General features: G+C 44.0%; 1 protein-coding gene across 2 annotated transcripts in view; it reads left to right on the forward strand.

Moving 5' to 3' along the window:
- Positions 1 to 25537, forward strand: part of DNAJB6 (DnaJ heat shock protein family (Hsp40) member B6) — a 62576-nt gene extending 37039 nt beyond the window's left edge. The window contains exons 9-10 of one of the 2 annotated variants that reach the window (XM_075706422.1): positions 16733 to 16939; positions 24964 to 25537. In XM_075706422.1, coding sequence (XP_075562537.1) covers positions 16733 to 16939; positions 24964 to 25046 — 290 coding nt within the window. In that variant the 3' untranslated portion in view covers positions 25047 to 25537. Of the gene's footprint in view, positions 1 to 16732; positions 17086 to 24963 lie in introns of those variants that run through there. The other variant, XM_075706420.1, reaches the window with a different exon arrangement.
- Positions 25538 to 26469: the final 932 nt, after the last annotated feature.

The raw sequence follows: 26469 nt of genomic DNA on the forward strand, positions 1-26469 counted from the left end.
CCTTCTCTATGAAAGTATTTCTGGAGGAAAATGGAGAAAAGTCACAAGTCACAAGGCCAAGGCTCAGCCTTCCCTCCAGTCTCTCTCAGCCAGAGTTAGAGGACTAAGCCTTTTGTCTTCAGAGGACTTTGGCCAGGCTTTCTGTACTAATACTGCTTCTCATCAGAAGGTACTTTGATTTATCTGGACATGCCCTGTTAAGTAGTCACTCAGACACCTCCCAGAATTAGTCGGCTAATCTTGATGTACACATTTCTTGTTACTGGGTGCTTACGGGAAATACAGTCAGGTCCTTATCACCAGGTGTGCTGCACTGCAGGAACAAAAGGGTGTTATTCAACTCTTCTATACAGACAGCTGGATGTTCAGGAGAGTAGTGGAGAGCTAGAAGGTCACTTAAAGCTGTTTTGGATGCATCTGGTATTGCCTGCAAGCATGAGTAACGTTCACGAACCTCCTGCCCTCAGTCTTTGACTGAGCTCCTGAATGAGTGCCAAGAGGTAGAAGATTTTTCTCTTGGGGAGAGTCGCCTTCTGAGTTAGGACAACCGCCAAAGTGTTTCTTTCATTAAATACCTCTAGTGCTACTTGCATCTTTTCTAGGCTTTTATGTTTCCGCACCAAGAAGAAAGGCAAATCTTATCCTTGATAGGCATGATGCTGCTTCTCAGTGTAACTTGCAGGGCATGAAACCAGTAAGGGAGAAACAGGAAACCAGCACAGCCTGGTTTTGTGCTGTTGACATAAATTTCAAGGACCTTTTTCCTCATTTGGCCTTTGCCTTTCTCATCAGGAAAACCTGGTCACCAGTTACTGCAGTGAATGCAGCAGCAGTGGGCATTTGCCCATCCTCTGCCAGCCCAGGCTCTGTGCTGCTGCGGAGGTTTCTTTCCTGGCCAGTGCAGGCAAAGGAGGTGCTTCTGCAGCCTGGGGGTGGTGTGCCAAGTTCCAGTCTGATTCTAAAAAAAATGTGTACTCCAGTAAGATAAAGCCATGCATATTAAAGGTCGCCTTGTTTGCAAGAAGGGTATAAACATTTGTATTAAGGCTAGACAAATTCAAATGAGAAGATAAACATACATTTTTAACACATGGGTGATTAACTGTTGGAAGAACCTGCCAAGAGAAGTGGTTTCTCCAGCTTTCAGTGTCTTAAAAGACCAGCTTTCTGACAAATATGTTTTAGTGAGAAGTGAGTGTTTGGGCTCTACAGAGAAGTAGCGGAAACCCAGGAGCCTGGCGCAGAGATCGAGAAGCAACTTAGGGCACAGTGTTCCTTCAGGCCCTTCTTCATAGTCTGTGTCTTAGCTTCTTCCCTCCCTCTCCTGATGTGTTAACATCAATGCACATGACGTATTCTCTTACCCTGGTTTTGAGACTGGGGGATGCTTTCGTGATGAAGGAATTTGAGGGATGGTTGGGGCAGCGTGCAGGGGCTGCCTTGCCTGTCGGGAGGGGCTGGGGAAGCGGGGTGGCTGGGAAGAGAGGAGACAGTGCGTGCATCTAGGGCGCAGGTAGTGTTGCCTGATGACTGTTGCCCTAAAGCACCCAGTTTGGGATGTGTAGGTGCCAAGAGTGGACTTCATTGAGAAGAAGACATTCTGGATCTATTAAGGTAAGTAGTTGCTTTATTGTAGTGGACAAATTGGGTGTTTAGTGATGAGGAGGAACCAGGGCGAGGGCCGTGATGACTGTCCCAGGGAATTTGATTTGGAATTTGCATTACAGTGAGCGCTTGTATGTCTCTTGTCTCTTCTCACCAACAACAGACTGCAGAGTTTGAGAGCCTAATTTCAGCCCCTGAGATGAAGATTAGGAGGTCTCTTGTTAATGAATGTTATGACAAAGATTCATTTGGCAGTGGGCGACGTTTTAACGACGTAAAGTTTTTATTTTTAGTGTGTGTTAAATCTTATGTGGATAGCAGTATGCGTGTTTTGAATTTTGAGTGACTATGATGAAAAAAGCTGGCTTTTTGTTCATTGGATCATCTTTGGTAGTGTGCTAAATGCCTAAGACCGCAATATGTCAGAAAAATATTTCCACAGGGAACAGCCAGAGAAGCATCTCCTACGGGGCTTATGTGCATGAAAAAAAACTGCCTGTAGATGCTTATTTGGGTTTTGTATACACCCAGAGCTGCATTTGTTAATCAAGTTTATTTCTAAGAGAAGCTTGTGGACAGGCAAATTCCTGGAATTGTAACTCAGCAGCTTTTGGGACATATAACCATAAAACATAGCTTGGAACAAAACCAAAACATAAACTCTTACGGCGAAGTCCTGGTACCTCTAGGTCCTTCGTAATTTTCTGGGGAAGGTACCCTGCTTGGAGAGCACTGGAACTCCAGAACTAAGTCTTAGTTCTTCTACAGTCAACCATATTTTGAGATCTAAATATCCAGCTCTTAAAATAGCTTTTGTGCAGTCTCCTTTCTGAGGCTTCTGCCTTACAGCCGAGTCAGAGCAGTGCAGCTTCACCAGTACAGACACAGCTGTAGTGGCAAGAAAACTTGTTACCGGGAAAGCAAACAAGTGTTCGTGCTGTACTGCTCTGCCCTTTTCTGGCTTAAAAGAAGTCTTGGACAGAAATTTTTCTGTAGTTGGCAAAGTATATAGCCAGCGTACACCTTGTATGTGTTGACTGTTAGCAGAAAACCACTTCAAAACTAGGGTTTTTTTTTAAATGTCTCAGAGCTGTAACTTGGCAAAGCAAAAGAATTATATCTTTTTTTATCCATCTTTTCCAAGGAGCTTCAAAATTTTTGAGTTGCATCCCACGTAGAACCTATTTCAGGTTAGGAAATGCAATTCTGTTTGCTGTACGACTCACGTCCCCTGTTACATTGCTGGAAGAGATATCACCACATGTTCTTAGGCAAAACACAGCAATTTCTCTAGAGAATCAGGTAGAAAATGACAAAGTAGATGACAGTTTATACCACTGCTAAGTAAAAAGATAAATTATGTGTACTTTACTATGCATATTCATATTTTGGAGATGTTATATCAATGCCATATAAGCGGTATATAACTTGTGGTATCTATTGCAAGGGATGATGTCTAAATCATTTCCAATTGACTGACTTTTGATCCATCTTGAAAGTGTTAGCCTGAAAGAATTGGAAGATAGTCCTGTTTGAAGGGTTAAAAGGAAGTTGAGTACTTTGTCCTGAATCCTACACATAGCAGTTTAGTAGCCATTAATAATTTCTTTATTAACAAATATAACTCCGTCTTGAAAGGTGTCATAGAACAGGAGGTGAATTTTAAGTGCTTTCTAATGCAGTGAATAATCAATAATATGCTTCTTGTAGTAACTCCTTAAAACAAGAAGCTCAGCTCAGGGAAGTATTTTTCTGCAAAGACACAGGTGTTTAAGCCTCCCTGCTCTTCTTGATGAACAAAAGATGAATTGATTACTCTTACATGGTTTCCACTCTTCCCTCTCGTCTAGCACTTGCTCTGAGATCACGTGTGCACTTTGCTCCCAAAATGTTTGTAGGAGATGACTACATCCCTGGTAACCTTTTCGTAGAATAAATCACGAAGCCGAGTGCATGCCCGTGCTGTGTGCTCTGTTGCAGGGGAGGTGCTCGTTGCCCTGGACAGAATAGTTTCCAACAGTGGAAAGCCTTTTTTTACGAGAGCTGTTTGAGGGGAGGATTTTGTCTTACGCTTCCCAGCTTCTCCTGAAACAAAAAGCCAACGCTTTGTTCACGCTGGGCTCCAGATTTAGCTCACTGTTGTGTGTTCTGGGTGTGGTGGCAAAATTTCCCAAATTATCGGTGTCTCTGGTGTTGAGTATGGACCTGTAAGTGGCACAGAGCCAAGGTAGCAACTTGAAGTGCAGCTTTAATGTAGGTTAGATGATACATTGCTAACAGGTCAACGCCTCTCCAGTTTTCTATTTTTGTGACAGTTCTGGCTAATCTTTCCTTAAAATATAGGCCCTCCAGATTTTCAGTTGAAATTGTGATAGAGATGGACACTCTGAAGTCCTAGCTGAACTGTCATCAGTGTCCAGTATATTAGTGTTACAACATCATGGGTTTATGTATTGGTTTATCTTCTCAATAGAAATTCAGTGCTTTGAAGGCTTTTGCAAACAGATTCTACCTCCTGGAATGTGAAATTACTGCCTTGCCTACTCTAATTTTGTTTCCAGTCCACTATTCAGCCTGGAGTAAGCAACTTTTTCTTCAGAAAAACAGTTGTTAATCCTTTTATTTAGTATTTTTAAAAATTACTGTAAAAGGAGATTGTTTCTTCAGAGATACCAGGCTGTATCCAATACCGGGAGTTCAGGCGAGGTCAGAATTTTAATTGGAAGGTGATGAAATGTTCTCAAAAGTGCAAAGTCTGGGACTTCTTGTGTCAGTGGCTGACTTGCATGATAACAAGTGTAGGTCTTATCTGGTGTGCATCTGTTCTAGGTTTCCTTTCGATATCACAGTGCTGACGGCAGGACATTTTCAACCCCGCAAAGGGAGCAATAATGATCTTAGGAGGCTGAGGAGAAATGCTGTAGCGTAAATGAAGTTTGACATTTTCAAACTTAGTAAAACTCTTGGCAAGTGTTTCTGAGAAGATTTTGAGTTTGCTGATGTTCAAGGGGGAGGTGGATTAGCTTTGCTGGATCCTGCACTTTGGGCTGCTAGTAGTACAAAATTGTCCTTGTAGTTAAAACCTCTGTAGTTTTGATGATTTATTTTTAAAGTTTTTTTTTAAATATTTATACCATGGTATAATGAGTCTGCTGACAAACAGTCACTTGAATATTTGGAAAAGCTTTCACCGCCGTTACAGAATTACAGGAGATGCGGGTATGTGCGCATGCCAGGTGATTTTGAGCAGAAGCTCGTTACGGCAACTTGAGGTGTTGGGCTGTTGTCCTGTCGCGCAGTTTCAGCGGGTGCGTCCCTTTCACGGGCGCATCCACCTCTCCACTGAGAGCCGGTGGGCATTCAGGTGCTCTTTGCTCCCTTCTGGAATGTGGCCCTCTCCAATTTCTCTGCCTTTGTGGTAGCTCTTAAATACCAGTTCTCCCCTTTTTCGCTTTGGCCCCGAAGATTGTGGTTGGAAGTGGTTGTCACTGTCCTTGGTGCTTCATGCTCTGGATCTCAGAGATGTGTTAAAAGGTGGGATGATGCTGCTGCAGCAATGGAGGATGGCAGCGGCCATCGCTCTGCGCATGGGCAGCTCTGGGGAGGCCTTCCCAGGGGATGCGTGGCTGCGTTGAGTACACCAAGCAGGTACTAATGTCGCTGTTCGAACTCCCCTTCTGTTTCCAAAACTCACAAAGCTCTCTTGGTAAAACATTCCCTGTTCCCACTGGATCTTTGCAGAAGGAGCATGTAAACTGACTGACGATGCTGTTTCCAGGCACAAAAGATAATTGTAAGTATGGTTATTGTTGGATTGTAGTCATGTTTCTGATTTGGTGTTTTGTTCTTTTTTTTAATTGAGAAAATTTTAATTTCTGTGCTCTCCATTTATTGGTTATTTTGGTCACAACTTCAGTTTGAGCAGTATACACTGAGTAATTTCTTTTTGTGTGTATAAATATATGTATGTATATGTGTGTATAAACAGTTATTTATAGGTCTTGGATTTGAAAAATACTTGTCGTATTCCTAAAGTATGGTGGGTTTTAAGGCACAGGCTGAAGAACTTGACTCTGGGTGGGAAAGAAAGATTGGAAACTTTGAGAGTTCCCTGATGGATTGGAGATGCCAAACAATGAAAAGTGGTACAGCTTGGGACTTACAGCCCCTGTAAGGCCAGTGTGCAGGTTCCTAATTAAATACAGTATTTAGTCAAAATTAGTATTGAATGTCAACTTGAAACACCATTTTTTTCAAACTCAGACTTCTCATTAGTATGTCAATATTATTGAACTGAACGCCAACTAACGGCTTAGTGTTCTTCTTGTCAGGAAGATGTCAAAAACAGGAGTGGGTTTTGTCGTGAAGGTTCATAAAACACTTTGAAACCTATTGAGCTGTTGGAAGAGAGATCCTGTTACTATGAGCATGTGTCATTTTCAGGGTTAATTAAAAGATGATGGTCTTTGGAGCTCTGTAAATCAGGGATGTGTGCAAGCACTGGGAGCTGGGATTTGCTAGTCCTAGTAATGCAGGGACAGATGAGGAGTGAATTGCACAAGGGCAGGTATCTCTTCTTTTTTGGGGGAATTAATATGTAAAACCCTTAGTGTCATATTTAAGGCTCAGGGTAAAAGGGAGAATATTTTTCAAATGAAAAGATGACATCTTTTCATGATGAAAATGAAAAGATGACTGAGCATGGGCAATGCAATATAAAACGTGGAGCTTGCTCTTGCTGTCTCATGTCTGTGAGATTTCAACAGCGCTAGTAGCCATTTGATGAAAATATAAACTTGGGGATTTTGTGATTTTGCCAAATTACTATGGAAGTGTTGACAAAACAGCTGGGGAAGTCATTCATCACATTTTTCTGAAGTCACTCAGGAGATTCTTTTCTTTTTAAATTTAACTGCATGGCTTTTTGCTTTATATAAATTTTTTCTCTCATGGTAATCTGGGTTTGCTGTACATTCAGGTTTTGAAGACTGGCTTAAAGCTGATAATCAGTGGAAAAAATATGTAACAAAACTGTCCAATTTGCAAATTGGGGCTTGCTCAGAACTGCTCTGGAGATGCTCCTTTCAGTGAGGGCCACTAATGGAAATATAAGATGGCGTCTTGATACTTTCACTCGTTGGTTTTTAAGAGTTATAAAGATCTGTTCGTTGCGAAAGTAGAAAAGCACTTTTCCTCTGCTTGCTGTCTGAAGAGTTTTCTAATTAGAAGCCAATTTTGCTTGACCTGGTGGTGGTAACTCCTAGGAGGGTTGAAGGCAAGAAGCCAAGTTTTGTCTTTCGGGGCAGCGAAGGGGCCGTTTCATCCGGCACTGGGAGGTTCTGGAGCACGATCGCGAGAAGCGCGAAGGTCCGTGGGGCTCTGCTCGGGCACAAGCTGAGAGGTGACGGCGGTGGAAGGCGCCTTGCATCTGGGTACGCAGTGGAGGACCTGGCCAGGCTGCGTGTAGTTGTGCTGTGGATTTTTTGTTTGTTTATTTGCATTCCTCTAGTAGCGAGTATTCCTCTAGTACTGAGTACAAGTTGCATTGTGAGGGCCGGTTCTTTTTTTTTTTTCCAGTAGGATTTTGGTTTGCACGTCAAATCCAATTTCAAAGTGAAACATGAGCTGCGAGGCTTCCTCGTGGCAGAGGTGAAACCTGCAGGGATTTTTGTCTGAGGTTGAGATACAGATGAGATGAAAAAAACCTCTGAATATTGAACCCAATCAAGTATTTTGATGTTGGTGATACCAGTTCTGGAAGAAGAGGGGCTGTGTAAGAGAGGGAGACGGTTACAGTGATCTGAGCCCCATCTCACCTACGCGTTGCGCAGGGAGTGTGTTGGGGAGAGAAGCCCCGGAGCAGGAGCCCCTGGTGCAACTTTTTAAGGGGGTCTGGCAGGCAGCACTGCAGCGTAGTGGCATACAGCATGACATGCAGGAATCTACCCTGAAAAGTGTAGAAAGCATCACGTTTTAAGTAATCTCAGTTGCTGTTTAAAAATCAGGTCCATTTGTTCAAACTCTGCTTGAAATCTTGCTAATTTATATTTATGTATGTCAAGCTGTGAAACTCATTCTTCGTTCTTTGCTTCCTTTCAAAATTCATGCAGAAATGAATAAAAGACCCCTGTGTGGTAAAGTCTTTTAAAATTAGTAAAATTCACTTTGAGCAGCAGCATGCAAATGGGGTCATCTCTCTGCTTGCTGGAAACGTGAGGATTCGTGTTACCTCCTGCCATTTGCATTTCCCACATCCCAAATCTTTAAGATGAGAGCCGTTGGCGTAATCTGTATGGATGCCCTCGCGTGCTTCAACAGAAGCAAAATAACTGCAGAAGCCTGGGTGTGCTCAGCCTGCGCTGCTTTCTGGCCTCGGATTTAATGTAGGGCTTTTCATTGGCCTTTAAAAGATCTCCCAATGAGCAAGTTTTGGCAGCGAGGAGGTAACTGCAGGCTCCCTCGGTAGCTCCCCTGTCTATACGTCAGGCTGCAGAGCTCGGTGCCACCCGATATGGTCGAACACGAGTGGCTGTAGCCATCGATCCCCATTTAGCCGCTCAGGGGAACAGCACGAGGAGATCTCCTTTCAAGGGACCCATTGGCAGTGGTTAGCGTATGGTGTACGCTCATTTAATTTTCCCAATTTATTGCAGATCGGGGTATCTTTGCGGCAAAACGTCATCGCCTTGAGTAGCTTGATGTGCTGGGAATGCAGGATTCACGTTGGTGCACACTGGGCTGAACGCAGGATGTAATGGGGTTCTCGGGCGGGTACGGGGGCGGTAGGTAAAATCCAGATGGCTAAAAGAAAAGAAGAAAATCAAAAGGCTGAGCTTTCTAAGGGAGCTGCTGCGGGGCAGGGAGGGTGAGCGGACCCGGAGCGGGGCTTTCCCTGCCCTGTGCCGCAGGGCTGTGGGCTGGGTAGGAACAGCGTGAGCTGGCACCGGAGCAGCTGGATACGAGGGCAAAAATAAAAGGAGCAAGCCCATTGCCAGCTTTTAAAGCCAGAAGGGCAGAGGATTGCTATGCGTGTTGAGCAAAAAGTATTGAGCCCTGCCCTTGCCTGGATACTGGACGTGCTGCGGCCATGGCTCTCCTGGGACAGAAATAGCACCGCAAGAGTCGCTCCATCAGTCTCTGTCTTTTTCCCAAATCCCATCCCTTTTTTCTCCATCGCTTCCCAGAAACTTCACCACCACCTTCCGTGCTGTCTCCGGCCGCTTGTGGACTTGTTTTCCCCCCCTTGCAGGAAATGCCCAGCTCCCACGGCAGAGGAAATAGCAGTGCTGGGCCTGGCCTGGGAAAGCCCGGCCCAAATCCCCCAAGTCATAAACTTAATACGAGGTGTGGAGTTGGGGCAGGGAGACGCAGTGCACGTCCGCGCGGTGACGCTGGCGACGGCAGGGCTGTGCGGCTTGGAGCCAGCGCAGGGTGCGGGGTGGGGAGAGGACGAGGCGGGACGCAGCAGCAGGTCTCTGCAGAGGGCACGGGCTGAGAGCTGGTAACGTCTTTAGTTTTTATCCAGCTGAGCACTCCGGGCACCCCTTCGGCTAAACGCTTCCTAGCATTGTGCAGGAAAGGTGTCTGCCACCACAGCACACCCTGGATCTCCTCCTGCTCCGAATGTAACACTGAGGAATGCGCCGTTGCTCCGGAATTAAAACGGCTGCCAGTAATTGGTGAAAGCCACCGACGTGCGTGAGATGACTCAAAATGTCGTCCTTGGTCCTGTGCTTTCGCTGATAAACTCCCTTTTCGGTTTACAAAAGCTCTGTCCCTAGCAGCGATGGTGCAGATGGGGCAGCTGCTCTGGCATTCCCCGAATAGTTTCTGAGTGATTTCAGGCTCTTTCAGCTTTCGAGTCTACTTGCATTTTTTTCATCAGCAGATTTTAAAATGGCTGCTTTTTCTCGTAAGCATCACATCAAATAGCAAGACAGATTTTTTCCAAGGCTGTCACTGTCAAACTCAGACAGCGATGCTTTCCAAAAGGACTTGATTTTAGTTTCTGTTGAGTCTGACAAACCTGAGAAAGCACAGGCTGCAAGTGGGTTTTATAACTCCTGCTGTTCAGTGTCACAGTATTTGTGTTTTCTGGCATTTAGAAACAAGTTTAAGAACGATTAATCAGAAAAACTTGCTCAACGTAGCCTCCAGTAATGGTGAGGAAGTATTTTCTTGGCTGAGCGTGTTGCCTACAGTCTCAGGAGGGGTGGGTGGGTGGGTGTGCACACGCTGTTTTATAAAATACCCTGGACTTGGTATTTTACAAGCATCCCTCGCTCCCATCAGAAATTAAAAGAAACTGTGATGATTTGGCAACTTCCTGAAAACAACCTTCAAGTTTGGTCCCCCAAATTGCACCAGTTCTTCTATGTTTTAGTAGAATTACTTGGTCTCCTGATGTTTTCTCTGTGCTGTAATCTCTTAGAAGCTTCATGTCTAAGAGAAGAAACAAAAGAACCAGTTAATCTCCAAGAATTTTTCAGCCCAGGGTAATCCAGGCCTGTAGGCAGGTCATTTCCATTAAATAAGCTCTCGGCTCCAACGGGCTCCTCTAAAGTATGATGTTTCCCAGCAAATGTTGGACTTGAGGCTCAGAAGAACCCTGGTATCTTCTGCTAAGGTAAATATTAATACCGGAGCTGCTGTAACAGCAGAAAAGTTTATCAATACAAAGATCTTGTCAACAGATTACAAAGATTGTAGTGCTGTTGACTTCAGATAAATGTATTTAAATGGGGATTTTTTTTTCTTTGCGTTGCTCCTTCCGTCACAGCTCAGCTCTCCCCGGCAGCAGTGGGCGTAGCTGAGTCACCAGAAACTCCAGTGCCCTCCGTAGGTGCAGGGTAAACTCCAAGTCCTTGTAATAAGGGGAAGAAGAGTCAAGCAAAGCTTTTTTCTTTTGCACTCTTGTTTTTGTTGTCAGTCAGCATCGGTAGCAGCTCAGACTAACATCAGACTTCCAGCTGAGTCCTCTCTAGAAGCAGCAGTAAGGTGTCCTGCGCTGAGCTTCAGAAAATACACCACCTCCTAACTTCATAGTCTTCAAGTATTAGAAAGACGCTTTGCTGGCTGTCATTCAAGAAAGATTTGAATGGAGTAAGTTTCCTGCAAGCCATCCTTGCACAACCAGCTCACCGGAGCTTTAGCTGGGAGCTGTCTTGCGTCATTGGATAAAGCCAGGTGTTCCTCACCAGTTGCACCTTCTCCTGATGCTGGTTGCAGGAAGGGCTGCACGTTGTTCGCGGCCTCGGGGAAGTCTTCCTCTAGACTGAGCAAACCGGTGCGCCTACTTTTTGTTTCTTAATACAAGGGAAAACCCTGATTATACATTTTTTTTTTTCTCCTTGGTTAGGTGTGTAAGAAAATAGTATGTAAGAGGTAGGGCTGCCGTGTGGGAACCACGACGGCTCTGCTTCCTCCTGCGCGGGAAGTGAGATGGTAAATGTAAATAAGTGGTTCGATATCCTCAGGATGTTTACCCTGTTTTGTTTGGCATGTTTCTGTTAATTACTATCTTGCCGCTAATTACTATCTTGCCATTAATTACTCTCTTGCCATTCATTACTGCTGATTCCTGGTAGGATTTCAGTTCAATTCCAGGACATACACGGATGTTACTTAAACGTAGCATGAAATAATAATGCTAGCCCGTTCTTTTGTGAAGTGCTCTGTGACTTACCTGTCCCACCTCACCTGGAATATCCTCTGCCTTAGCATTTTTATTCCCGTGTGTTATCTCCATTTTCCAGGAGCACACACGGACCCCTTGGTGTAGCTAGCGGCTCCCCCAGAGCACCCGCCTAGTCCAAGAATTGTACTCACAGTTTGCCTTAGACATATAAAATGGACGCATTACCAAAAAAACAGGAGTTGGCAGTGACTTTTCTGATAAGGTTGCCCCTCGCGATAGGCAATGTTGCCCTCTACTGGTTAATTACAGGTTAAAGGATCCATATTTTCCTCTTTCATGTCGCAGCACTTTGCTACAAGATGTTATTTTTCAGCCATTCTTGCTGGGAGCAGAAGGCAGGTTTTGGTCCCAATGCAGTTTTTTAGGATGCTACTGCTTGCATGTGATTTCTTTTTCCCCAGAAGCTGCTTTTCATTTGGTAGGACCCAGTGCACCCGAACACCAAACTTTAATAATTATTGTTTTTAAATGTTAGTAGTAATGTTGAATCTGTCATTTTCAGAATTAACCCTTAGAAACAACTTCTCCAAACTGGTTTTGCCAGTGAAATAACTGCAAGGTTTTTAATTATTATTTGCATTAGTAGAGTAGACCTCTTGCTTAACGCTGTAATCTGGATGCCGACTCCTGCAGCCCCCGATAACTGCCCCCTTCCCTGCTGGGGCTGGGGTGGCTGCACGATGAGCTGGATCCAGGCACTGAGCTGGGTTAAAAATAAGCTCGCAAAAAGAGTGTTATTTTTAACCCGGGTCAGTCCCCTGCTTGGGTTCACGGTGCGGCTGCCCGGGCTCTCACGTGGGTGTGCTGGCTTGGATGTGCGGGAGACGGCAAGAAGGAGCTGTGGGGGGAACCGAGGGCTGTTTAAAGCTGGAGCAGCCCTGAAAGTTGCATCTCAAGTGGATATTACAGCTCTGAACTCAGCTATGGACCCCCCCTTGCATACCAGCTCCATAAAAGCCATTTCCAGGACAAACATCACTGCTGACAAAGCTCCAGCAATGTTGAAGCACTTTTTGGTGGTGATGCCCTGTGTGGCTGACCTTTCCCAGAGTAAATTCTTTTCAAGTCTCATATTTGCAACTGGTACAGCCAGCTGTATTCAGAGTCTGGCTTGAATGTTTCAAATATCTTTAAATGTGCAGAAGAAGAAAAAATAGTTGATGCAAATGACACTTCAGTTTTGCTTTGCAAGGTGTATTAAAGTAGATGATCAAAGGTTTGGAGGCTCATACTGTGCACAGCACTGTAGATAATTCAATATTTGAATCACAGCTGACGTGATGTTGCGGCATTTAACCAATTTGTGGCACCATCCTGCTCTCCTGCAACTCAGAAAGGGGACAAAGCTTGGACAATTTTTTTGGGTCTATTCATTGAACTAAAACTTCAGGGGGAGATGGAAAACCAAATGACTCTGGGTGATCGAGAAGGATTTAATCCTTTCAATACTTAAAGGAGGCTTATAAGAAGGGTGGGGACACACTTTTTAATAGAGCCTGTAGCAATAGGACAAGCGTAACGGATTTAAACTAAAAGAGGGTAGATTTAGACTAGATATAAGGAAGGCATTTTTTTACAGTGAGGGTGGGGAAACACTGGAGCAGGTTGCCCAGAGAGGTGGTAGATGCCCCATCCCTGGCAACATTCAAGGTCAGGTTGGACGGGGCTCTGAGCAACCTGATCGAGTTCAAGATGTCCCTGCTCGCTGCAGGAAGTTGGACTAGATGACCTCTAAAGGTCCCTTCCAACCCAAAGCATTCTATGATTCTGTGATTTAGCTGCAAAACGTGTTGCCTGCGTAGCGGTGGGGAGCAGCTCTGCGTCCCCCCAGGGCCCCGCTGTGGGGCGAAGGACGGGTGGGGGCAGGTTGAGGCAGCCCAAAAGTAGAAAGCACAAATTACTGTTCAGGAGGAGAACTGGGTAACTTTGTAGTCTAATCAAAGTTAATAAATTGTTTGACTTCAGCTGCCATTGTATTATGTGTTGTGGCATGCAGCGCGGCCCCTCTGGTGTGCCGATGCTTTCACAGCGTACCCCAAACAGCAAATACCGAGGGCAGCTTAAGATGGAATTTTCTCGCAGTCTAACACAGGCCAGCTCAGCTTAGCAAAAATGCTAATTAGAAATCCTTGATGACAGGAAGCTAGGGAGCTTACGAAGAAAGGTTAACACAAACTTCCAAAGGGATGCTGGTCCACTGAGTTCAATACCGAGGAGTTGTGCTCTAGGTTTTAGCACAGATTGCCACCTCTTCTGAGGCAAACGGTGGGTTTGAACAAGTTTGCCAGCAGCCCCTTCACCACTTGTTCTCAGGAAATGGTGCCTAAGGGTTCCATACTGATTCCCACCCTCAGCCACGTGCCCGTTCCTGCACGCTGCACGGACAAACCCCAAGCAGGAGCAGCCAGGTCCTGCACCTCGGACCGGGGCAGGCAGCGCCAGGCGCAGCCAGGGCTCTCCTGGGTTCGTTGGGCTGGTGCAGCACCTTCAGCCCATGTGATGGTGCAGGGCAAGGTCCAGCTTTGGCTGCTAGTTTTGGATCATTTTTAAAGGAAAGAGAAATATGCATTACAGGAATCATCTGTTTGTGGTGCTCTTTTCTTGGTGTATCATCTTTCACAGAGCAATTGAACTACGAGCCCCGCTGGAGAAGGGGACAGTCCCTGCTCTGGGCCATTTGCAGAAGAGCTGCAGGTGGAGGACATCCCAGGCAAAGCCTTGGAGAAGGTGTATCGTGACTTTTCATAGACAAAAAGTGGCATAGTTGTGAGGACTTGTCCCAAAACTCACAGGTGTGTAACAGACAGGTACCGCCGTTTTCCAGAGTCAGAGCTGTGCTTGTACCGGCAGGAGCTGAAAGCTAAAACCTGCTCTGGAGAGCAGCTCTCATGGGATTTGGTAAAGCAGGACAAGCTCTCCTGCCCCTTCTCTAGATTACAGTTGATTTAATTGGAAAGTTTGGAGTATGGAATATCTTTTGCATTTTTATATTTTATTTAAGTTGGACTCAAGCAGTGAGTGCTTGCTGGAAGATCTTTCTGCAACTTCATTAGGTGCTCAGTGTTGTGGGGCTGGAGCAAGGGAGCTCCGCAGGAGCGTTCACTGCAAGCAGCAGGTCAAGGACGCATCAGGGTGCAAGAGGGCCAGCACGCAGTGACGCTGCGGGTACGTCACCAGGGAGGAGCAAGGTTCTTTTGAATTCTTCCAGTGTTAAATTGTGCCTTTCACACCAGCTGAATTAGACTAAAGGTGCCGAGATTGATTTCTAGTGTAGTTAGAAGTAATTTTTGGGGGGGGGTGTGGAGCATCTGGTTTGATACTTAACCGTGTTAAGTGTTAGTTTGTCTGATCGGGGTGTCTCTGCGATACACACACACACAGAGCTTCGAGAACGGCCTCAGCACATTTCTCATTCCTGCATCTGCTTGCCAATATAAATTTTAAAGATGCATCAAGCAAGACTTTGCACATCAGAAAGCCATGCAGTTTGTGTTTCCATGGAAGGGGAGGGATCTTCTATTTCTGGTGCACTATAATTTGTTAGGAAGTGAACTCTCTTGACTGGTTTATGTATGTGCAACTGGTGTACATGTGTTTGCCATGCTTTTTTTTTTTTCATTCTTGGCATTTTATAGGCTTCTTCTTTATATACCTGGTATCATTAGACTGATACATGCTTCAGTGCTGTTTGTATAGTGTGTAAAATCCCATAGCCCCTCAGGGGAAATGCCAGCAATTCTGCATCTGCCGTTTTCTGAGCTTTTCCTTGCCCACCACCTCTTGTGGCTGAAGCGCTGTGCCCCATGCGAGGGGAAAATAGCCATCCTGCCAGCCCTCTCCTGCTGCAAGGAGAACCGCACGCCGAGTTTGACATTGGTGCGATGCAGGCAGGTGGTGTCTAAATGCAGAAATCCTTGGTGTTATCATCACTTGTGTTTTTGTCTTGTTTGCTTGTGCCTTTGGAAGTGCAGGAGAGTCCAGGGTAGAAAAGTGTGAGCGTTGTGGGGGGTGAACAGGCACGTAATCACCCGGGAAAAAGGGTCCTCTGCATAATACCCATGCACATCAGGTGCTCCAATGCACAGTGGGGCAACGTGAGGCATGGCTTGGAGTCCTCTTCTGCAACGCCCTGGGTGCCACATTGCACTGTGAAATTACTTTCTAAACATACCTTGCCTCCTTTTCCTCATGCCCTCAGAAGCATCTTCCATGTACGATTACAAGGTAAAGACAATGCAACCTGTTTTGTTTGAAAGTGTCGGTGGCTTGGTGCACACTACGAAGTGGGTATTACTGCTCTTGTTCCTTATTGCATACGTGGCGCTTTTTCCATGTTCAAAGCATTTTCCAGCCATGAACTAAGAGGACACGCATTAGCTGAGAGCACACACCCCTCCCTAAGCAGCTGATGCTGGGCACATCCCAGGAAAAACTTCTAGAATGTGACACACCACTTCTGATGCAAATAAAATGACGTCATGTTTCATCAGCTCTATTAAAAGTACTTAAGTAATTGAATTAACGAAACTTTAAAAAGCCTGTAAGAGACAAATGTGGTACACACCTTTCTTCTCACTTTTTCTTTTTTTTTTTCTTTTTCTATTATTATTTTCCCTGTTGAATGTCTTTGGTTGGCTTTTTTATTTGTTATCTTACTGTTTGCTTTTCAATACGTGGTTTTGCTGGGTGTTTTTTGTGTTATAGTAGCTGATTTCTCTACTTTGCAGCATTGGGTCTGCAGCAAGGGAAAGTGTCATCTGCAGAATAGCATGAGTATGACTGGAATACCTCATCTTCCATATTAATTTTTGCAAACATTTGGGTTTTATTTCCATTGTGTTCTTTCACCTTTGCTGTGTGTACGTGCCTTGCCCCCTGGACTGTGCTCACCTCTTACATCTTCAACCCATTTTTCCGTCTTCGTGTGATCTTTCATGCTTCTCTAACCATCCTTCCAGCTGTGGATGTCCAACATCCAGCCCCTCTGAACCCATGTTGGCTCTGTTTTTCTCCTGCCATCCCTGTAGCCAGCTTGGGTATTTATCCCTCCTTCCCCTATAGCTTTTCCTTGAGCAGGGTCAACCCGTTAAGCAGACAGTCCAGGTGAGGGGGGACAAGATGACATACTCTGCACGGGATACAAATACTGGCTCGCTCCCCCTGCCTTTTGGGAAAAAGGAAACAGTGGCCCCAGAGCTGTCATACCCAGATGACTTTTTTGGGTGGCTCCAGTGTGGTGAGAAGCCACTGATGGAGCTTTCTGCTCCAGACGCTCCCTGATGTGCAGATAGACAGGGGTAGCTGTGAGCTAACCACAGCCAAGGCAGAGGTTTAGTGACACTCAATTTCCGGCCCAGTTTTGAGGGTTTTTTCAGGCTAAATTTAAGCATTTTGTGTGCAGCTGACTTCTCTTGCAATTTGCTTTTTCAGGTGAGGCAGATGAAGAAGCCTTTGCTGAGGAGTGCAGACGGAGAGGACAACATGCCCTGCCTTTCCAGCCAACCAACCCTCGCCTGCTGAAGTCTCACAAGCCTGCCAGTTCCCCCAAATATGCCTGTCATTATAATAGCGATGAGGTGGAAGAACAAGATAGAAGCCGGGTTACAAGCAACTTGGAGAGCCCTTTTTATTTATCAGGTGTGCACAAGCATGTTGATGAGAAATGCGCAGAAAAGGATTCATCAGCTAGTCAAAAGCCAAAACCAAAAAGCCAAGCAAGAGGTTGTTGCTGTGTGTTGACTTAATGTTAGTTCCCTGGTAGATAATAAACAGCAGCTTGTGTGCCTTCATCCTGCATTAGCTCTGCTTATCAATTTAGTCTAGATTCACAAATGCCCTGGGATATTGAAGGATCCAGGGCAAATATTGTTATGCTGCTGAAGTGCCTATGCTCTTTGGTCTTTAAAGTGAAGGCCTTTTAGAGATTAACTAATCACAATACTTTGCACATTCATTTACTTAAATTGTGTTTGGCCTCCTTGCCGAAGAAGTTCAGCGACTTGATATTATTTCTGGAAGCTGCAATTTTAGGCACCTAAATCCTAATAGAGAAGGCTGAGACCGTTCAGGCGAATGCAGAAGTGCAGCAATTGCCCTGGTTATTTTTGGAACTAATTAGTCCTTTGATATATTTCCTGTCTGTAATGTTCTGGCAATATAGTCTAGAGGCTATCTTGGACAACACAGTCCTTGTAACTACTTGATTTAATTTGAACCTGGGGTCAAAGATCATCCAGGACTGCCAGGACAGGTTTTTCTGAAACATGAAGATGCCTTTCTACTTGGATGTCCAAACAAAGGGCCCTTCTTAGTAGAGCTGAATTAAGTGAAGTGCTGGGAAGCGTGAGCGTATGAGGCTCCTCAGGGTAAACACAGTGCATGAAACATGTATAGTACCCCAAAACGTGTGCTCATGTACTCCCAGTGCTGTACCAACTTCTGCTGCATTTATGAGCCTTTAAATCTAACACTGTCTTCTGTATGGAAGACCTAAAGGTATCATGTGGGATGACAGCTTGATAAAATGGAACCATTCAGCTAAAGGTCTTCCTGATCAGTTGCTGGAAGTTTTGTCTCTTTAGGGATGGCTAAGTTGAATCTTTTAGTTCAAAAAAAAAAAAAACAAAAAACAAACGTTTAAAATTTCTCTACGGAAGCCTGAATGTAGCCTCTGGGCTGATGTCCTGAAATCTCCCACACAAGGGTTACAGGTTTTGTCTCCTGTGTCTGTAGCTGGCAAAACAAAACCTTGGCTCTGCATTTGGAGAATTGAGGTTCTCTGCAATCATAACAATACTTTGTAATGGTTTCCGAAGAGCGTCTGAGTTTGACACTCACCTTGCAATTTTTGGGGCAATTTTTAAGATTGCATAGGACTTTTTGCTGTGAATCTATTTACACTCCAAGATGCACAAGCTTGCAATTAAAATGAATTTCCAGAAGTATTTGTGCAATCACAAAATCCTCTCTTCTACCAGTAGATTGTGAGTTGCTATAAAAGATTCAGGGTGAAAACTCGATTGCAGCAAGACTAAGATTTTACTGTTGCTTTAAATATTTTGCCTACTGTTCCTCTGATGGACAGGGCTGCTGAAGGACTGGTCAAGTCAGTCATAAAAGCCTACATGAGTGTCTTAATCCATCCCTGGGAAGTTTGTGCACGAGCCCTGGCCAGTAACGCCGTTCTCCTTCATGGGTGTTCACCTCTGCCGAGTGCCTTGCCCAGCAAGCAGGCTTCACCAGCGCAGCTCTGTAATTATACGGACCACTTGCTCCTGCTTGGCTTCTTACTGATCGCTGCAGCAGGTGCCGTGCTTACACGGGCCAGCGTTGGGAAAGAATAGCATCTTTTTCTGCCTTGGTCCAAAGCCCACTCACTTCAGTGGAAAATAAAGTTCAGTGGCCTCAAACTGGGCGCAGTTCCACCTCGAATCAGATGGTTTTGCCACTGCTGGTGTGTGGCCCTTGGCAGCGAGACTGCACGGCAGTTTTAGACATTGTCCCAGTTAGAGCACCTCAAGCAAATCCTCAGTCATTAATGATTCACCTGCAGTGAAATGGTTTTCTTTTCCCAGCTCCAAGAGTGGGAATGTTTTGAGTTTTAATTTGTAAGTCTGTAGCTAACTTAAATGAAGGAAAAGGGGATAGGTTTCGTCTTGACTACGTGGTGGGAATCCCTCTGGAAGTGGCTGCTTCTCTGTAGCACCCAAGGAGAAAGGCTGGCCAACTTGTTTAGACTGGCAACTGATACGTAGAGGTGAGATGAATCCTCTACTTAGTCAGGATTTCCAGTCATTACAGTGGGTTTTTAATTAAAAAAAAAAAAAAGATAGTTAAATTTGATTCTCCATCTAACATTGACACCGCGTTTCAGTAGAAATTGCTCTGGGTTTCATACTGTTCCTGGTTTCATAACAGCCTTTAGAATAAAACTTGTACTCTGAAGTCACTGCGTATCTCAAACACTGCTCTAGCTCCACCCAATTAATTTTTTAATAAGAATTCAGATACTACAAGTAATGCACTGCCAGATCGTGTGACGTATGGCTGACTGGCGATATCCAAGCTGTTCCAAAGTGGCATTAATGCCAGCAGAGACCTGGGGGTTACAGCCACTAATGGTAGGGGTAGTGGTACCTACCCCTAAAAAAACTGCTTTGCTGGATTTCAGAGTTTTGATCTTTAGCAAGAATGGTTGAAATGTTTAATTGTTAAAATACTGAAAAATACATGATATGAAAGATCATTATTTGCAAGATAATATTGCAAGGTTTGCTCTTCCTTTTGAATGAAATAGCTTGCATTAACCTAAAACTTACAACATTAATAATTCATTTTTGCTCCATTTTCACTCACTGTCATCCCTCAAGAGGAAACCACTTTAAAAGAACTAGCTTAACTAATCTTGATCCTTTCCTGGCATGGATTCCTCTGCTGGAAAGGTGAACTATTTGTACTTAATTACATCTTTACTGCAGTCTCCGTTCTTTTTACTGACATACAGTTTCCTGAGTTACACATTACTAACTAGTAAAATTGATGTTCTTGGTTATCCAAACTAATTACCTTATTCTCTCACATACTTGTATTTGGCCACATAATGGAAAGAGAAAGGAAAGCAAAGCCACTGTTTTCTGTGGAAATCTAATACGTGAGGAATGCTGGAGGTGCGGAGATGGGAGGGAGCTCACTCTCCCTTTGCTCCACATCCCTGGCTGTAACTGTGCATGAGTGGGACGGGGTAGCAGCCGTACTCTTCTGCGGGCAGAGGGTGGGAAGGCTGGCTGGTGGATTTGGAGGCTGGCTGGTTGCTCCCTGGCTTAGCCAGAGCTGCCTTCACGTGTGTTTATTTTGGCTGCTAGTACAAGAGCATCCCGTTACCCACTTGCTTCCCATAGAATGTGGCTGGGTTGCACATGGAAGGGCTTCCAAGGCTGCATAGCCTTGCAAGCTTTTGCTTGCCACGTGGGAGTAAAACCTTGGACTCTATTCAGTAATAGTATTACCTTAATTAATAGCAGGCAAGCAGGTTGTATCTGGCTTGGCATGTTCTTGTAGCAATTCTAGGCAGAATTGGTAATGAAAATAGTATGGTGAACAAGCATGAAGGAAGGCCCCAGTAAGTTGCTAAAGCTTTTCAGTCCCCTAAAACATCAAAGTTGGAATTACATTACTGGGTTGGCCAGTGAAACTGGAGAACTAACCCCTTGGATTTAACAGTGTGGATAATTAAATAGTGGAGCTGCATACCTAGACGGGGTGGGATGTTTTGTCACCTCAGATCTTTATGTAAAGGGGGGTTCTCTTTCCGCAGTGCTCTGTGGCAGGGGCAGGAGCTGTGGATGCATGCGAGAATTAGTAGGTCAAATTGTGGTGTGTGTTGGGCAGCGGCTCGTGCTGAAAGGAGGGAATGTGAAAGTGTAGTGTAAAGGTGTAATTGTAAATTGAGTCACATGCATGAAATTATACTGAAGCTGTGATCTGAGGTGAATTTTTATAATGGCATGTGCAAGCGCGGTCAATCTAAAATAACAGATGGTGGCTGCAACTCAGAAGTAAGCTAGCTACCTTTGAAATAGCAATTTATTGTTTTGACTAGAGAGACTTTTCTAAGAGCAGAAAATCAGAAAGTGCACTACAGAACCCAACGTGCACGTGCCCCGCTGCCCTGTTAAAGCTCTGTGCACATGTTGGAGCCATGACTGCTTTGCTGGTTTGAAGAAGGGCACAAGAATGGCTGCAATCTTAGCAAAAACTTAGTAGATCTTGAAAACCAATTTATCTGTGACTTGAGCAGAAAGCATGAATCCCTCCCACCCCGAATCTCAGAGCCTCAGTGCTTCAGAGCCTGAAAGTGGAAGGAGGCTCCTCCAAAGTCTTCACCTTTACAGGAAATCTTCTATAAAAATCAGGCCATGGCCTTTATTCCTGGCTGATGTGGGTCAAGAAGCAGAAATGCTGTGTGTTAATTGCTAGTCATAACTGAACACCTTGTTTCCTTCTGCTGACTCCTATGCTCTCCTGTGCTGGCAGAAGGAAGGTGGAGCAGACCCGTGGCTGCTCTCTGCATCCTGGTAGAGCAGGGCAGGGCAGGAAGAAGTAGGACACCACAAATAGGTTGGGTAGGAGCATTTTCCCCAGGACACTTGTCCCTTTGGATCAATTGCTTCATGTGCACAACTCCCTTGCAGTTGCCACCCAAGAATGTTGGGAGTTTCATAGTCATTGACCAAACAAACCCATGACTTTGGGAGGTGCAGATGGCAGAGACATAGAAAGCCAGGAGGAAAGTCAATCTGGGACCCAGCAGAGAGGCTTCCCAATTTGTTTTCATCCTTGCTGAGTGGCTGAGGGAGTTGCTACTAAGCATTGTTGGAAGTTGGTTTCGATCTTCAGCAGCGTTTTGAAAGTTGGAATAGCTTGTGTGATCTTTATGGTTCTTCTGGAAGTAGAAGAGAGGGGGATGAAATACAAAGAGTGGGTCAGCAGATGCTGTTTGTTTTAGACAAGAATTATCCAGGTTGTAAAACAGGTGGAATTCCAAATGGTGTGAATTCTTACTTCATCCATCTCTGCTCCTGGCAGCAGACGAAAGCAAGAATGTACCAAGTTAGGCTGATATCTGTCTGCATTTGAGTGAATCTGTTTTCCCAAGTGTCAAAGCTTGGGGAAACTCTCAGCAACCTGTTCTCCCCCAGCCCTTCCCTAAGACTCTCTATCTTAATGTAATCCATTTCTAGAGTTTAGATAGCTAACTCTTGCTTCTAAGGGTGGAAATTTGAAAAGCCTATCTCCAAGGCCAGAGCTGTTTGGGTGAAGCCAAACGGTTCAGCCAGGCACTAACTATGGGAAGTCTTCATGACTGAATCGTGATGCTGGCGACTCGCAGGACACAGGCTCAGTGCAAATTAATCAACTAGTAATGGGGTTGCTGCTTTCTAATTCAGATTTTGTTCTCTCATGACTTTGGGGCTAGTCTTGTAACCAAGGCAGCTAAATATGCTTTTAATTAGTGCTGGTTGAAATATTCAAGTGAATTTAGCACCAAAGGGTTACATCTTTAGTGCGCAGTTTTTATTTTTACTAGGAGCTGCTTTGCTTGTTCGGATCAGGTTTTTGGCTGTTATCACCCAGCCTAGCATCACTGGTGCTAACAGACTGGCAAAGTTTGCCCTATCCTTTCTTCTTAGGTGGGGGTAGAAAAGGAAATGGTCGAGAGTGAAATTATTTATCACAGCAGGCTTGAAACAGAAAAGACCTAGCGGTTTTCTCTTGAGGAATACTCTGTATTTGTGTGTTATCTCCTACTTTGGCCAATCTGTTTCTGTGTGTCAGTGATAACACTTGAAAGATTTCCACTTTTCACCCTTATCATTCCAGAGGCTGGTAGGAGACCATGTTGTCAAATGCCTAAATATCTTCATACCACATTATTTTAACATTTGGGTTGTTTCATTTAGACAACAATGAATTATGTGGCATTAATTTCAAGTCATAATTTACATTGACTCACAGTATTTTTAAGGAAGAGTTGCTAGAATTGCTTTCAAAATCTCAAAGATTTGAAGAAAATGGACTGTTAAAAAAAATATTATGATATAAAATAGCAGTATCAAATGCAATCATGCCTGTACGTGGAAGCCTTTTAAAAACACTGACAGTGTTTTTAGAATGAAAAATGAGGAAATTATGAAGCTAACAACCTGTTAGGGTTTAATGATCCTTTCCCAAATATCTGTGTTTAATGTTTCATAGTTATTACATGAACTAGCTCTGATCAGCTGATATGATGCTGTTTTTCCCTCCAGTAAAGGGAAGAATCCTTTGAATAACACCCTTCGGATGACTGATTCTCAAGAATCAGCACGTCTCTTCCGCCTCCATTGGCCTCTGTGGGAAAGCAAAGAGATGCTTGAGCCCTTCTGGGATGTGTCCCTTACAGCAGTAAATTAAATGCTAAGGGATCCCATTTTTGACAATGTATAGGTGACCGAGGGGCTGACATAGAAGTAAACTTCATGGATGGAGTTCTTAATTAGGAGGTGTCCACACAGTGCCCCTGGGGACAGGATTGTAGCTCAGGAGGGTGGCAGGGTGCAGGGAAAACAGAGCGTCAACTGCAATTCTGCAAAGCACTGCCAGTTTTTCTCTTCCTTAAACAATAAAACTGGTTTCCACTCTTAACTTTGCGCAGGCTAATCGCTCATGGCACAATTTCTAAACAAATATCCTGCTTCTTGACTCAGATGATTGCAAAAGATGAAGTCATGCTGTTAATACAGCATAGGAGCTAGAATGATAACCTAGGAGCTGTTTCCCTTTGCTACAAGGGAGTGTATTTCCTCTAATGCACAAGCTTTTGATAATGTCTGAAGTGATTTTAGCCCCAAAACTATCTTGTGGTTCTCCCCAGGTTTTCTTAACTGAAACTGAAGAACTGCAGTTCTGCCATGGGCACAACCCTAATTGCGCTTAGGAGGAGCTCTGATTAGGAGCAAACTTCAGCCACAGTATGGCTTCATACTCCTCTGACCTCCCACCGCTTCCTTCCCCCATCTTAATTTTGCTATTGGTGTTAAATTGATGGAGAACCAGGCACAAAATGGTGACACGGCTTCCTCAGGGTCACATCTGCCTGCCTGCAGACAGAACTAGGGAAAGAAACAGCTTTCCAGACAGGTAGAGCTGTGCCCTTCCCGGGCTGGTCCTCTGCCTCTCAGCTGGCCTGCAGCGGCTCCTCCGCTCCATGCTGGCCCCATTGACTGGACTGTGCTGATTCCCAGCAGCAGAGCACCGCTGAGCTGAAAGATCCCTCCAGCTATCTCAAAGCATCACAGAATGATTATCTGAGGGAAATGCTTGCTAGCTTTGAGTGTAGATTTATAAATGCACTTGGGTAGGTGTGGTGTTGGCTCTGCACAGATCACTGTCAATGCAAGTCTGCTAGCAAGTTGCATATTACTGCAAGTTTGGAGGAAAGAACGAGATGCAGAGCAAGAACTGGTTTTCACACATTTTTGGGGGGGAAAAAAATCATTGGGATGACGATCACACAGCTGGAAGCTTGTGCCTACTGAACCTGTAGCAAATAATTGTTGCTTGAACTTAATACTTCCATGTACCATTGGAGCTGCAGTAGAATGTAACCTGTGGTGCATAGTTAAGCATGAGCAGGCTGATGACCTACATATAAAACGCATATTGGTAAACACTGAGCACCTTCTTATTTACTCAGGATTCTCGGCATTCCCTAGTCTTAAAATGGAAATGCAAATACCGTGGTAACTCTGACTACTGTGAGCAGGAAACGCCAGTACTTAAATAGCTCCTGCTATATAAGTCTTATTTATTGCTTCTGTTTTGAAAATTATTCCAATTTTGCATGTGGTCTAATTTTGAAGCTTTTCCTGAATGGCTTTGAAGTCTTTTGAAAGTTCTCCAGATCTTTTAAAACTTCAAAGATTGATATTGTTTTCTTTCTATCCTATATAAGGGATATAGTAGAACTGGGGATATAGTAGAACTGATCATTTAAAAAAACACATTAGAAAGCCAGACGTTTTCTTTAAGATTCCTTAAACCATTCAGAGAATGTGTGCTTTTGCTAGAGGGAAAAGTCCATGAATGCTGTGAATAGTGTTTTACAAGCCATGTTTCCTCAGGACACAAAGAAGGCAGCAAGAGGAGGAAGCAGAAACAGAGAGAGGAACAGAAGAAGAAGAAGTCAACCAAAGGGAGTTACTAAAATGGACTTCTCTGCTATGCCAATACCTTTATAATAATGACAACTTAATGTTACCTTTGAGCACACCTCTTGTCTATATTTTTTGATTGTTCACACTGCTAGCAAGGAAGTGACTCATGTTTAAAACTGTACTAAAATTGCACTATGTTATTCTTTTTAGTTTCACAGAGTGGCTTTCTTGACAGTCAGGTTAGGGAATTCGAACGAGGCTGATCGTGGTTAGAAGTGTGTCATGTTTGAAGATTTGAAAGCGTTACAGAATTTCTTACCTCTTCCTTCCCTGGGACTAAAATGACTCTAGTGTTTGTTTATTTGTTTTGTAGGATATAAAGGGTTGTGCAAATGCCTGTTTGTTTGGTCACTCTGGTGTCAACATCAGGCCTGTTAAAAGAAGAGTCCTATTCACTCATGTCACTGGGAATGGGATTGAGACATGAGCTCTTATAGGGTAATTTATACAAGCTTAATAAGTGACTTTTATGGTTGGGTTTTTTTTTCCCCCCAAGCTGGGCAGCAGAGGTTTGTCCCTGCTATTAAAATGTTCCTTCATTTTAAATTGTATCATGAAGTTATATCCTCTGATTTTAAGAAACTTAGTGTAACGATGGTCTCCTGTAAGCACTCCTACTGATTTCCTTAAGCATAGTTGACTCCCGATGAATCATTTAGTGAAATCATTCCTTATTTTAAAAGTTATTTTCAGAAGCTAGAGACAAATGATCTAAGTGCTACTTTAAAACTGCTCTTTGTTTCTGCTGAGCAGGTTTTAGATAACATTTTTCAGCATCCGTATAAGATTTTATCAAGTTGTTTCTGCAAAGAACTTACACCTTTATGTATGAAAGCATTTTGCATCTGTTTTATTGCAGGACTAATTTTTTTAGCTTGAAAAGATGTTTTCAACTGAAAAGAAATATGTATTTTCTGGCAAGATTACTTCCTTGCTTCCCATACTTGTCTCATGTGCATGACACATTGCTTCTCTTAACCTTTTAGTTTGTACAGAGCCCTTCCGTTGCCTTAAGCATTTACCTGCATGTTTCTTGTCAGTATGTTGCCTCCTCTTTTTAACCTCCAGGTAGGAGTTAGCAGTTTATGGTTTTGTTTTGTTTCTTTTGTTCTTCCTCTTGCCAATATGTTGTTGATGTAACAGACCTAAACCTGGCAATATTGAAAGTCCACAGTTCCTGGAGAAACTCACTCATCCTAACATTTAAAAGATTGAGCAATGCACATAATGGTGTAAGGAAGAAGCTAAACAGAAAAATCAAGACTGCATTCTAGCATGGTTTGATATAACAAATTCTGGTGTCTCTGGTATCTGAACGGTTTAGCTTCAAATGCTTACATTACCCAATGTAACCCTACGCAAACATATAATCATACATGAACTCTGTTAGGGTATTTAAATTATGGTTAATAT

The sequence above is a fragment of the Pelecanus crispus genome, chromosome 2, assembly GCF_030463565.1.
Source record: "Pelecanus crispus isolate bPelCri1 chromosome 2, bPelCri1.pri, whole genome shotgun sequence".
NCBI classification, from domain to species: domain Eukaryota; kingdom Metazoa; phylum Chordata; class Aves; order Pelecaniformes; family Pelecanidae; genus Pelecanus; species Pelecanus crispus.